At 50.4% G+C, this 12050-nt stretch overlaps 1 protein-coding gene across 2 annotated transcripts in view; it reads right to left on the reverse strand.

Annotated features, from left to right (window-relative positions):
• Window positions 1–4352: 4352 nt before the first annotated feature.
• The window catches only part of ABTB2 (ankyrin repeat and BTB domain containing 2), a 114450-nt gene continuing 106752 nt past the window's right edge, over window positions 4353–12050 (reverse strand). For both annotated transcript variants that reach the window (XM_058806719.1, XM_058806718.1), the window contains exons 10-17: window positions 11741–11967; window positions 10877–11055; window positions 10405–10510; window positions 10154–10256; window positions 9615–9705; window positions 7929–7997; window positions 7417–7530; window positions 4353–6136 (exon numbers count right to left, since the gene is read on the reverse strand). In XM_058806719.1, the coding sequence (XP_058662702.1) occupies window positions 5939–6136; window positions 7417–7530; window positions 7929–7997; window positions 9615–9705; window positions 10154–10256; window positions 10405–10510; window positions 10877–11055; window positions 11741–11967 (1087 nt within the window). In that variant the 3' untranslated portion in view covers window positions 4353–5938. The remainder of the gene's footprint in view (window positions 6137–7416; window positions 7531–7928; window positions 7998–9614; window positions 9706–10153; window positions 10257–10404; window positions 10511–10876; window positions 11056–11740; window positions 11968–12050) is intronic.

The raw sequence follows: 12050 nt of genomic DNA on the forward strand, positions 1-12050 counted from the left end.
GCCCCTGTGCCACCCTCCAGGGCACAGGATCGCGGCATTCCTGAGCCGAAAGGGACCCGCGGGGAGCACCGAGACAAATCCTGGCCCCGCACAGGACCCCAAGAATTCCCCGCCGTGCCCGGGAGCCTTGTCCGGAGCCCGGCTCTTCCCCCACGATCCTGAAAACACAGCGGGGCTGGGACAAGGATGACGAGGGGGGCAGTTTTGTTTATATCTCGTTATACGATCGTTCTGTAGCTCCGTTATGTATCGTTATCGGTAACCCTACAATCCATACGTCCCTTATATCTCGCTATTCATCCTTACACGTCGCTTTCACGGCGGCGGCTCCAGTGACCGACGGGGGCCCCGCCTGACCCCCGCTCCCCTTCCCGCGGTCAGACCAGGTTTCCTTCCCGGCTCCAGCCCTGGATTCCCGCGGCAGTCTCAGGTGTCTCGTTCCATAAAGCAAATTATTCACAGCAACACAGAGCCAGCCCGAGCTGGTCCCTCCGGAGAGCATCGACCACTTCATCCTTACCCCAAACTGTGCGTTCTGGCCCCTGCACATTAATTCAGATTTCACTCTAAAATGTTCATTTTGGCCCCTACAGAATCTGCACGGCAGCGACGCCCCGGGCCCCGCTCGGCCAAGGCAGCTCCGGTGTCCCCTGCCTGCAGCTCCCGCTGCTGCCGCCGCCTTCCCGCTCCGTGTCCCGAGACAGGACAGCGATCCCGGCACAGGGACAGCGATCCCTGCACCGGGACAGCGATCCCAGGATCGGGACACCCATCCCCGTGCCAGGACAGCGATCCCCGTGCCGGGACACCAATCTCCCGTTCCCCGCTCACCTCCGAGCCCGGCCCCGCTGCTCTCCGGGCTCCGCCGCGGCGCTTCTGAGTTTGGTCCCAGAAAAAACCTCGGGTTTTATTTCTGAGCTCGGACTAGCAGGACTTGCCCCAACCCCCCCGGGGCCCCCCAGTGTGATGTAGGGACAGCCGGAACCCCGGCGCTGTCGGGCCGTGCTTTGCACTGCAATGGGGGGTCCCGCCGAGCGGGCCCGGCCCCGTGTGGGGGCTCCAGGGACAGCGGGGGCGCCGCTCCGGCCCTCTGGGCTTTATTGTGCGGCGCCCCGGGGGAAAGAGGAAGGGGGAATAGGGGGGAATGAGGAGGGGAGGGAGAAGGGGGCAGAAAAGGGAATAAGGGCAGGAGGAAGCAGGGGTAGAGGAGGTACAGGATGGGACCCCGAGGCCTCCATTCCTCACCTTGGACCCCCGGAGAGCCCGGCCCGGCCCGGCCGCTGCCCCCGCACCGAGCGCTGAACGAGCACAGGAGGCCGGGGTGGCTCCCGGGTTTCAATCCCCCGGTCCCGCCCCGCGCACCTGAGCAGGGCCCGGCCCGTTTGGGGCCGCTCGCCCCGGGATGCGCCGGGAGCATCGCCTTGTCCTGGTCCGGGATCAGCCCTCCGTGCCCGCAGGGAGATGGGAACGGCAGCGGGAGCCTCCCATCCCCATGGAGGCCCCTCTCCACTGACCCAGCGTGTTTTCCACCTCCCTTGTCCCAGACAGGGAAACACTGGCTGCTCCTCTGCTATTCCCAAAAACAGAACCCCTGGAATTAGTGCCCTGGGAGCCCAGTCTGGTCCTTCCAGGCACTGGGGGTCACCCAGAGGGTCTTCACCAGCATAAAATGAAAAAGACATCCTGGTCCAGTGGATTCCCAGCAGGACTGGACACTCCTGGGCACGGTGACCAGTCCATGGAAGTTGGACCAGTGACAATTCAGGGGGATTTGAAGTTGGATTCTTGCAGATTTCATTGTGCAGACGCTCCAATTCTTTTTGGCACCTCTTGTTTAAATGTTTTCCTGCTGGAAGAGGTCAATTAGTCTTTTGAATGGCCAAATTGCCAGAGGCAGGGAAAACCAAGCAGCATTCCCTGCACATCTCCATCACTTCCACGTCCACCTGCAGCGAGTGGCTGAAGGACAGGAGCCAGCCCAGGACAGGCTCGGAGATGAGGCTTCCAGCCCAAACCGCTCCAGGATGATTCCACAGTCTCTCCCTGCATTAATTTTCTATTGTTTCCTCTCAAATTTAGATGATTTGTTAAAAGAAAATAAAATCTAAAATTATTCCAGGAATAAAAAGGGGAGTTGTAAAACATGCAAGAATCATTCCTATGTCCATGAAATAATTTTAAATTGGAAGCTTACTCCATCATCTCTGTCCTTGTTTTGCTTTTCTGGAAACCCTTAGGATCTTAGTTTCTAGGTGTATTTCCCTCCCCAAAAAGGGATGGAAACATCCTGATGCATTAGGGAAGTGTTGTTTTTTTTTGTTATTCCAAGGAATGACAAGCAGAGAGATGGCTTGGACACTAGGGATGAACACCCTCAGCATTCCCTCTCTCCAAACCCTGCACAGATGGGGCTGGGAATGCCGGAAGGAGCCGGGTGTGCCTCTAATTGCAGAGCGTGCCTTTAATCCCGGCCTAAGCCAGCTCAGCACGGGGACAGGCCAGGACAGGTCTGGGCACAGCCCAGCACCCGGGTGCATCAGTCCCGGCCTGCTCCACACCCTCCAGGCCGCTGTCTGCCCATTCCTGACCACTGCAGCAGGATCTCTCCCTCCTCTCCCACAATTTCCCCAGTGACGGGGTCCCGTGGCTCACTGCAGGCAAATGTGGCAGCCACGTCGGTCTGAGCAGCTCCCTGCAGGTGGCGGCGAGATGTGACCTACTTGTCACTGGAACCACGGCCCTGCTTGGAGAGCTCTGAGCTCTTCTTACAGCTGGAGCCAGCTGAACCCAGCCTTGTCCTGGGAGGGAGCAGAACCAGGGAAACTGAGGCTGCTGCCAGCTGGAAATGCTGCCAGGACAGGTCTGGCATCCCAGAGCAGCAAGAGGGAGAACGGAGCTGGGTGGGAAGCACTGGGTAAGGGGCAGGAGGAAGGTGTGTCCTTTCCTGGTGATATTCTGGCCCTGGTGATATTCCCTTGGGAATTTTTAACTTGCAGAGCTGGGTTTCTGTTTGCCTGTGCACCTGGGAATCGCAGGTGAGGGCCCTGGTGTGTGGGCAGGGCTTTGTGTGGGAGCCAGGGCTGTGGATGGAGAGAGGGACACGGGAACCCTTCTCCTGCCTGAGCTAAGCATGGAGGGAGGATCAGCAGGAATAGGGATAGCACTGAGATGACTCCAGCTCTGGGTTGTGTCACTCCTTTTTCCTTGCTCTGCGATTTTATCACAAGATACCTTTTTTGTGCCCTTCTTTTTCTTGAGCAAATAATGCCAAGTGCACCATTCTGTGGATTAATGGATCCCTCAGGCTCCAGTCTGCCCTTTGGGGAGGCAGGTCCAGCTCTGGAGCCCTGTCCTGTGCCACAAGCAGTGTGACAGCAGCCTGCTGCCCCAATCCCTGGGGAGTGTCCTGCCTCCCCCCTGTGGCAGGTGCAGGAAGCAGGGGCTGCCTGCCTGGGCAGCATTTGGCGAGGGCAAAGGGCCTGTGAGTGGTGCTGCTGCGTTAGCCAGGGCCTGCCTGCTGTGCAAAGCCTTATTAGAGAGCCAAAAGGGCTTTATTTCAGGCTGGAAGTCATCGAGCCTGTTCAGGCAGATGTTTATTTCCTCTGCTCCCTGGAATGATGTCATTGTGGCCAGTTCTGTGCTTCCCCAAAGCTGGGCAAGCTGCTCTGGTACTTTCTCAGGCTCCCCGGGAAGCACTCTATAAAATACAGGCAGTGTACAACTGGTTTCACAAGGAATTTCTGTTTAGCCTACTCATTAAAGTGCTCCAAAGGGAATCTGAGGTGTTTGTATTCCATGATTCTTGAGAACCAGTCCCTGTTTATGCTGGCAGGTTTCCAAATACGGAGAAAAAAAGGATACTTCTGGGTCAAATTCTTGCTCTTAAGCTTTTATACTCCTTACCTCTTGGATGAGTCCTGTGCTCCATCAATCCTCCCAGAGAGCACCAAGCAGAGCCCTTCTGGCCTTTGGGATCTGAGGTGACATGGAAGGATCACCTGTTTATTTTTTTAATACCTCTGACCTAAGAGTTACTTTAACCCTCACTGTTTTTCCTGCTGCAGAGAAGAATCCTGGAATTAGGGGTTTCTTGGACACTACATTTGCTGCTTTCTGCTGGAAAGCAGGTAATCTTATTCCAGCTAGGGAAAAATGCAAATTAAACTTTTTAACTTCACAAAAATGTCTGAGCCTAAGAAGGGGAAATGAATGCCTCTGTATCCCTTAAATTAGATTTATGTACACCAAAACCAATTTAAGATGCTTCAATTGCAACAGCCTTTTCCACATGTCTTTAAATCTTTTTTTTTCCTACTGTTAAGAGGAACAGAACAAAAAACAGCACCTGTGTATTTTAAAATTACGTTGTTAATAAAATCCCGGTACATTTACATAAATGACAACATTAATGTACAATTAAACAAAGCATTGTAATATTACAGCAACAAAAGAGGACCTACATATTTGTACAGATAGCTGGAGCAGCTACTTGAAAATACTTTCCAAAATAAAGCCTTTTGTGGCATTTCTCAGTGATAATTTTGACCCCCCTGTATGGCTTTCTGTAATAAATAGGGTTATTGGAGCTGGTGATGTTCAGCAGATGTGTACCTAAAGCACAAAGGGAGTGTGCCCTGACCAACCTGTCAGCTGACTAAAAATCCTTATCCATGCATGCAATTTGCCTCTGTGTAAATCCTTTAGGAACAAGGCCATGTCAGATTTTGATGGATTTGCTGGGAGATGCTGGTGGTTCCTTCTCCTTCCCTTTATCTAAACTGTGTCTGTGCTGGGCTTTGGAGCCCGGGCCCAGCTGAGCCTCCTCCTTCCACTGTGTTTAGATACAATGGGAATAAATTGTTGAATTTCTAATAAGGAATAAATAGTTCTCCACTTAAAATTTGGTTTCCTCTTGTTCACCCATCTACAACAAATGGAAGTGTCCTGGCAAATGATTTTTGGAGGGTGCTTAGCCCAGCTCAGTGGGAATAGCTAGAGGTCTTTCCTTCATCCCAGCCAGCTCCAGAGAGAGAGCGAGCCACTGAGCTGGATGTTCTTTGGAGGCCAGGGGAGGCTTTTATTGCTTTTATTGCAACTGGGCAGTGTTTCAGCCTACTGCCAGCTCCTGCTACACCTGAGCCTTCTACAAAGTGTCTTTTGTGAGGTCAGGTCTCACAAGCAATGTCCAGAAACAGGCTTTTAAGGTGAAGAAAGTGACTGACTGACACTATCAGACCTTGACAGCAAAAGGGTAGACAGTCTTTTTCTTTCTCCTCAAAACAGATCCAGATTAACAACTGGCACAGTGAAATTGTATTTCAAAACACTCAAACCCCCAACTCTCCCCTCCCCTCCCTGCCCCAGCTCAGCTCCTCATATTAGGCTTAAAGAGTGAGTAATTTCAGTGTTAGTATTAGTTTCTACTCAGCTTTGAACATACAAAACCTCTCTCTCAAGGTGCAAACAGTTGTGGGGGAAGTTTCTGTCAGTCTGTAGCGATGCACAGATGCTGGTACTACTGAGGGGAAGTATTTGTGTGCAGACAGATGGCTCGTGGGATGGGCTTTAGGACCAGGAAACTCCTTCTAGGCAGCCTTTTTACAGGGAAAACATCTGTGTGGATGAACCTAAGCCCATGTATTAGTGCTGGGCTTAGCTCAATTGCCTCTTTCTCCACGGGCCGGCGCCGTGCTCGTGGAAAGGGCAGCGCCCCTGGCCGCGGTTGGGGCTCTCCCCTGCAGCCCAGCTGGTGTCTGGGCCATGGCAGTGTGGTTGTGTGACAGTGTTGTTCCTGTGGCAGCAGCAGCAGCAGCACAGAAAGGCAGCTCCCCTCCCTGGGCACGGGGGGTGCCCGTTCAGGCTCCAGGGCACTCTCAGGAAGGTGCAGGGGGCAGCCAGCCCCAGAGCAGCGCGGTTTGCCAGCGGGACCGGGGCTGCCTCACACCCTGGAGGTGACGTACACCGAGTGCAGGCGCCCGGCCAGGGCTGCCTGCAGGTCCCTCAGAGGGTCCAGGCCCTGCACTTTGCTGTTCCTGCTGTAGATGAGCTGCTTGAACGAGTCCTGCTCCAGCAGGGAGCTCATGTGCTTGAGGAAGAAGCCCTCGCAGAAAGAGGCCAGTTCTGGTGCATTGTGAATCTGAGGAAGACAGCAGCATTATTAACTCCTTCTGTACATCACAGACCTAAATGACATCCCTGAGTCTCTCATTCCTAATGCTCTTCTGCTTTTTGTCTCATGGAAAGCATTAAAAGACAGGAGTAACAATGGAAAAGCACTGAAGGCAGGATTTTGTCTGATCATTTCTCCTGGTGCTTTTTGCAGGAGGGCATCCAGGCTTTTTTAATTCCTTCCCCTGCTGGCCTGCTGTTGGCAGAGCTGCTGGCCTGCACTCCAGCCCCTTCCCTTCCTGCAGCAGAGCAGCTGGCTGATGAGGTGGCCAAGGTACCTGTTTGGCTGAGCCACAGCACACACACAACAACGCTGCTGTGCTGGCAGATGGTGAGCAGGGCTCAGGGCAATCAGGACACGGGTCACAGGACGGGAGCCTCAGCCCATCAGGGAGGGGCTGAACACAGGAGAACACGGATGCTGCACTCCTGAACCACCACGAGGTGATTTCTGCCCGGGACCTGGCTCCTTTTGCTTCAGCATCAGTAACAAGAACAACGAAACTCAAATTCAATATTAAGAAGCTCTGTGCACACACAGCCTCTTCCTGGGAATTCTGTGCAAATAATAATTTAAGGAAAAGTACATAATGGCCAGTAGGGAATGCTGTTTCCCCTTTTTACCACTGCACACTGTTAAATTTTAGGTCTGAAAGAAACCAACCCAATGTGAGAAAAAAATTGAAAAACATCAGTGGGACAATACACACACAGTGGGAAAAAAATCATTATCAGCCCTCTGTGCAGTTTTCTCCTTGTCTTTAAAGGAGATCCTGCAAAATTCCAGGAAGAGCAGAGCATTTCTCTGATTTATGTTATTTGCTACAGAGGTGTGTATCTGTCACACAACAGACTTTATGTTCCTTTTGGAGCTGAAAAGAATATTTTCTAGCAGCAGGGGTGCCAGGAAAGGGTTCACTCTGTAGTTGCTGTGGTGTGATCAATTGCCCCTGCTGCTCCCAGGACTTGAATCCCTCAGGATTTGCTGATGTTGCTGTATCAGCCCGTTAAGACAGCTTTCCCCTACTCTGCAGGGATCCCCCATCCATTTCATCCATGATTGCTCCAGACAAGAAAACACACCGGGGCTGTGCAGGACTTTCCAGCCTGGAGCTGGGAATCATCTCCCTCGTGTTGTGGCTGGGAGGAGTTACCTGCAGGGAGGGTGCCCACCTGGGGTTTTTAGTTAGCAGCAGCAGCACACAGGCTGCTCACTGGGGTTCTCAAACCAGGGGGGGTTGGATCTACCTTTGCATATTTATAGATGTTGACAGAGTTGTCCATGCTGATGGTCTGGGCACAGAGGATTTCACAGTGTCTCTGGAGGCCGTCCAGCTGGAACAGGCTGGCAGCCGACAGCAGCTATGGGGACAAGAGAGAGGCTATTTGAGATCATGAGGCTTGAAAGGCCTGGGGAAGGCAAACAGGACGGATGATTTCCTCTCTGAAGAGTCTCTGACTTGCTGTTTTAATGGCCAAGTCCTCATCAAACAGCAAAAAGGCTGCTCCATGCTGAAGTGACAGACTGACACATTTGCCTCTTAGCAAAGCTCCTCCCACAAGCATATTTGCTCTCCTTTCTGTCAGCACGACACAGAAACACCAAGCAGCGATGTTTTGAAATTTTAAAGCTCATTTCCAAGCGTTAAATATGCTCCTGGACTGAATGGGAGCCTGCTGTTAGCTCCTGGATTTTGCCTTTCAACTCTGTTTTATGCCCCAGCGCACTTGGCAAGACTTGGAAGAAAAAGCTCTCTCACCTCTAAGATATCAGTGGTGGGAATTTCCATGGATTCTGTCCCTCCATAGTATAAATACTGCATCAGCATCTGGAATGGGAAGAAGGCCAGGCATGAAGTTATCAGGGCAGTCACAAGGGGCTGTTGATGGCTGTGCTCCCCTTCCTGAGCAGACAGGAATCGTGTCCTGTGCCGGCTCTCACCTCCGCTGGTGGCTTTTTTCTCACTCCCTGGCGTAGCAAATCTGCTGCTTTCTAGCAGTCCTTTTTTCTCTTGGGCCCTGAAAAGGGCCCTGCTGGGGACCTTGGGCTGAGGGTGACAGTGTGTCTCTCAGCAACACCACTGTCCTTGTCTGGGATCTGGGCTGCTGAAGCTGGGCAGACCGGTCACGTGCGGAGCTGCCAGCGAGCCCAGCGTGAGCATCCCGGGGACCTCCCAGCCACTCACATCCCTGCTGGGCTTCTAATCAGCTTCCAGCCCCTCTCCAAGCCCGGAGGAAAAGGCATTAATTGTCTGCAGGGAGAGCAAGAGGCAGCTCCTGCTCTTTGATCTGCATGTGCCATCCCCAGCCCAGGCAGCGTCAGGGGAGGGAATGGATCTGCTGTTGGATCACAGAAATGTCCTGGGTGCTGTGTGGGGCTTGCAAGCTCTGCTTGCCATTCCTAACAGGGCTGGGAACAAAACTGAGCTGGTCCTTGTGAGATTGCCTTGTTTAACAGAGTTACATGCAGCGCAGGACCCACATCTCTGGTGCCTCAGCGTCCTCCACCCTACCTGAGCCTGCCTCTCCTTAACCCCTCTGACTGTATTTACCATCAAATTGTCAAATACTGCACTGTTCCAAATCTTTCTGATTTGTCTCTCTCCCTCCACTGAAGCACAAGTTTATCTTTAGAAACCTTTTGATGTACAAATGCTGTTAAGGAAGCTTATTTCAATACTCAGTTAGATTTTCTTCTCTGTTGTGGCTTGAAGCTGCAAAATTTGGATGTCACTTGTCCAACACAAAACTTGTACAGCCCCTTACAAGCAGAACAAAGATGTTCTCACGGTCAACTTATTTCCCTCTAGTGGGATAACAGCACTGCTGACCAACAGACCAGGTTTGTTTGCTTATAAAAAGAGAAAAAAAAGCCTCAACCCATTAGTGAAACAGTGACATGACCTATTCTGCACTTCACATCTCCCTGTTCCTCCACTAAATACGGAAATGTCATAAAAGCAAAGCACAATTCTCAGTTCTGAGCCTTTCTTGACAGGGACACCATTGATTTCTTATCATCTGATTTGAATTAATATGATGCTTGGCAATGCACCTGCTGTAAATAAGTTACTTTTTGCTTAGCAAAGCATAAAAATGGTGGTGTAAAAAGTATGAAAATGGTGTGTTAAAAGTATAAAACTACTTTTCAGTAGAAGACTAGTTTCTCCTGCATTATGGAGAAGTCAGCTGCCTAGGAAGACAATAAGAATGTAGACTGGAAGAGTCTGTTTTAAGGCTGGAACTTTGGTAAAAGGGTATTTCAGAAAACTCCTTAAATTCAGATCTGTTGAAAGGTACTCCATTTCCACTTGTAATATTACCTAATTATGGTATTACTTATTATCTACTTATGATATTACTACTTAGGTTTGTCTTACCTTCAAGTAGTTGAGGAAAGAAAAAGATGAAAAAGAATAAAGAAAGAGTTGGATTAAGTCCCATACCTTGAAAATATTGTATTTCATATCACTGATTTCTACAGTCTTGCTGCCATGGCCATCATGCTCTGTTTTATTGGTCATTAGTGTCTTGAACCTGGGAATGGTTTTAAACAGATTTAATTGAAAAGACTTGATTTAACTGTATTAGTGTGCCACACACTCATCACAAACAGCAAGGGCAAAACAAAGATCCCTCCTTGTTCTTTGCAAGCTGAAAATTGAAACATTTTCTTTAATTTAATGATGATTAGTTCAGGGACAATTTAAAACTGTAAATTGGCTGGATCTGATCTAATCCCACCCTGTGATAGGTGGCAGACCCTGTTTCTATGCCAAGAACAGAGAAAGAAATTGCAAACTGCAAGTGCACCAGGTCAGTGTGAAAGCTGGAGCAAGTGCAGCTCTCCCTGCAAACTCTGGGAGAAGGAATGGGAAGGCAGGGAATGGCTTGATATGTACACTCCATCTACCACACATGATTTCAGGGGCAATCATGGCTGGATTCATTATTCATTGTGGATTCATTATGGTTAGTGACTCACCTGTTAGATGCAGTAACCAGCAGGACTTTGTGTGCATAAAAGAGCTTTCCTTCCACTAAGAAAGTTACATCAGACATTTCTTTATTGTTCAGAAAGTGAGGATCTGTTGGGTAAAGTGACAAAAAAAAAGGTGGCACTTTTTTTTTTTTTATACTGTCCATGCTTTTCAGAGAAGAAATCCAAGCAAACAAATTAAAACCCCCACCCCAGCAGCAACCAAAAGAAGCTCACTGCTGAGGTGAGCACCTTACCCAGCCGAGCTGGCAGAGTCTTCCGGATCTCGGGAATGCTGGGAATGGGGCTGCTGCCATAGCAGTGGGTGAAGATGGATGCCAGCTGCTGGTTGATGGAATCATTCTGTGAGGAGCATGGAACAGGGATCAGCAATTCATCATTTAGCAGGTTCCAAATGTGCTGTAAGGGCTCACCTGGGGCTTGCAGCAACTGCACCCCACAAGAGTTACCTCCCCACAGCTTTAAATTAAGGCAGAATTACAATATCTATGGAGTTATGGAGGTATAAAGAGCTGCAGAGCTTGCCCCAGATGTATGTTTGAGGACTGTCTGGGGGCTATTTATGAATTTAGATAAATGCTTCCAGGGCCATTTCCATGCCATAGCTCCAAGGGACTTTGCCCAGCCATTCCCTTTTTCCTGTTGTGCACAACAACAATGAAACCCCAGAATACTCAGCTCTGGCACAGTTATAAAACTCTGACTTACTTTGCTGGTTTTGAGGATGTCAAACATGAGCTGCAGCCCCTCAGTGACCAGCTCTTCATTGTAGTCCTCCTCTTTGATGGTGACAAACTCCCTCAGCAGGGTCTGCACCACGGAGTAGCGGGACTGGGAGAAGGTTGTCCGCAGGGACTCGATCCACACGTGGAGCTTCCATGGCACTCCTGCAGCCACAGGGAAAAGGGACAGTGAAAAATGATTTCCTGAAGTGCCTGTGAGGAGATTATCCTGCTCCTATTACTAACACTTGGCAGCACTGAAGTAGCTCTACCTACATCCTAACAGCAGATAGATTTTTATCTTGATATTAAAGGTGACTGAACTGGGTCACTGACAGGTTAAGTGGCAAAGGATTGGCACCAGGATCATAAATTGGAAATTTCTGCTGATTTTTAAGGATCAGAGACGCTCTGTTTTGTTCTGAGCTTCATGGTTAGTCAAAACCACAAGACAAATTTGAACTGAAGTTGTAAGGATACATAATGCCACACAACTGTGGTGTGAGGTCTTTTCTCCCAGTTACACACAAGCTTCAAAGCTTTTATCTCTCCTACCTTGAGATCAGTTTAGTTCCTTCACCTTAAACCATTGATAGAGTGAATTTTAGGTGTAAGTATCTGACAGGGAGAGATGCCCCTTCCTTTTGATACGTGTGAACAGAAGATCCAGCCAAGGGTAAGGGACATCCCAGAGCAGCAGGAATTTGAAAAGAACCCAAACTTATGAGGAGCCTTAAACACTTTTAAAATTTAGATTACACAGCTTTGCAGTTGTTGCTCTTCTAAGTGAGAGAGGCAGAAGGAGGGTTTCTATGCCTTATGTGCACAGTGCAGAGAAGGAAGAGCTCACCCAGGGCCCTGAGCTCCATGGTGATGTCCACGTAGCCGTGCTCGGCGCTGTAGTACATGGCCTCCTGCAGCGCCTTCATGCGCGTCTTGCACAGCCGCACCTGCCCCTCGCTGGAGCTGCCCTGGCTCGAGGTGTCGCTCTCCACCCCCTCGGCCAGGATCTCCTCCAGGGACAGCACGTCCCCCTTGGCCTGCTGCGGCTGGCTCAGGAGCTTGCGCAGGACGTTCCTGAGCAGGACGAGAGGTTTCGCTTACTGACAAAGGAAATTTCAACAACTCACACAGGACTGTGGGGATTTGGGATTAGGGAT

The sequence above is a fragment of the Ammospiza caudacuta genome, chromosome 6, assembly GCF_027887145.1.
Source record: "Ammospiza caudacuta isolate bAmmCau1 chromosome 6, bAmmCau1.pri, whole genome shotgun sequence".
Taxonomy (NCBI): domain Eukaryota; kingdom Metazoa; phylum Chordata; class Aves; order Passeriformes; family Passerellidae; genus Ammospiza; species Ammospiza caudacuta.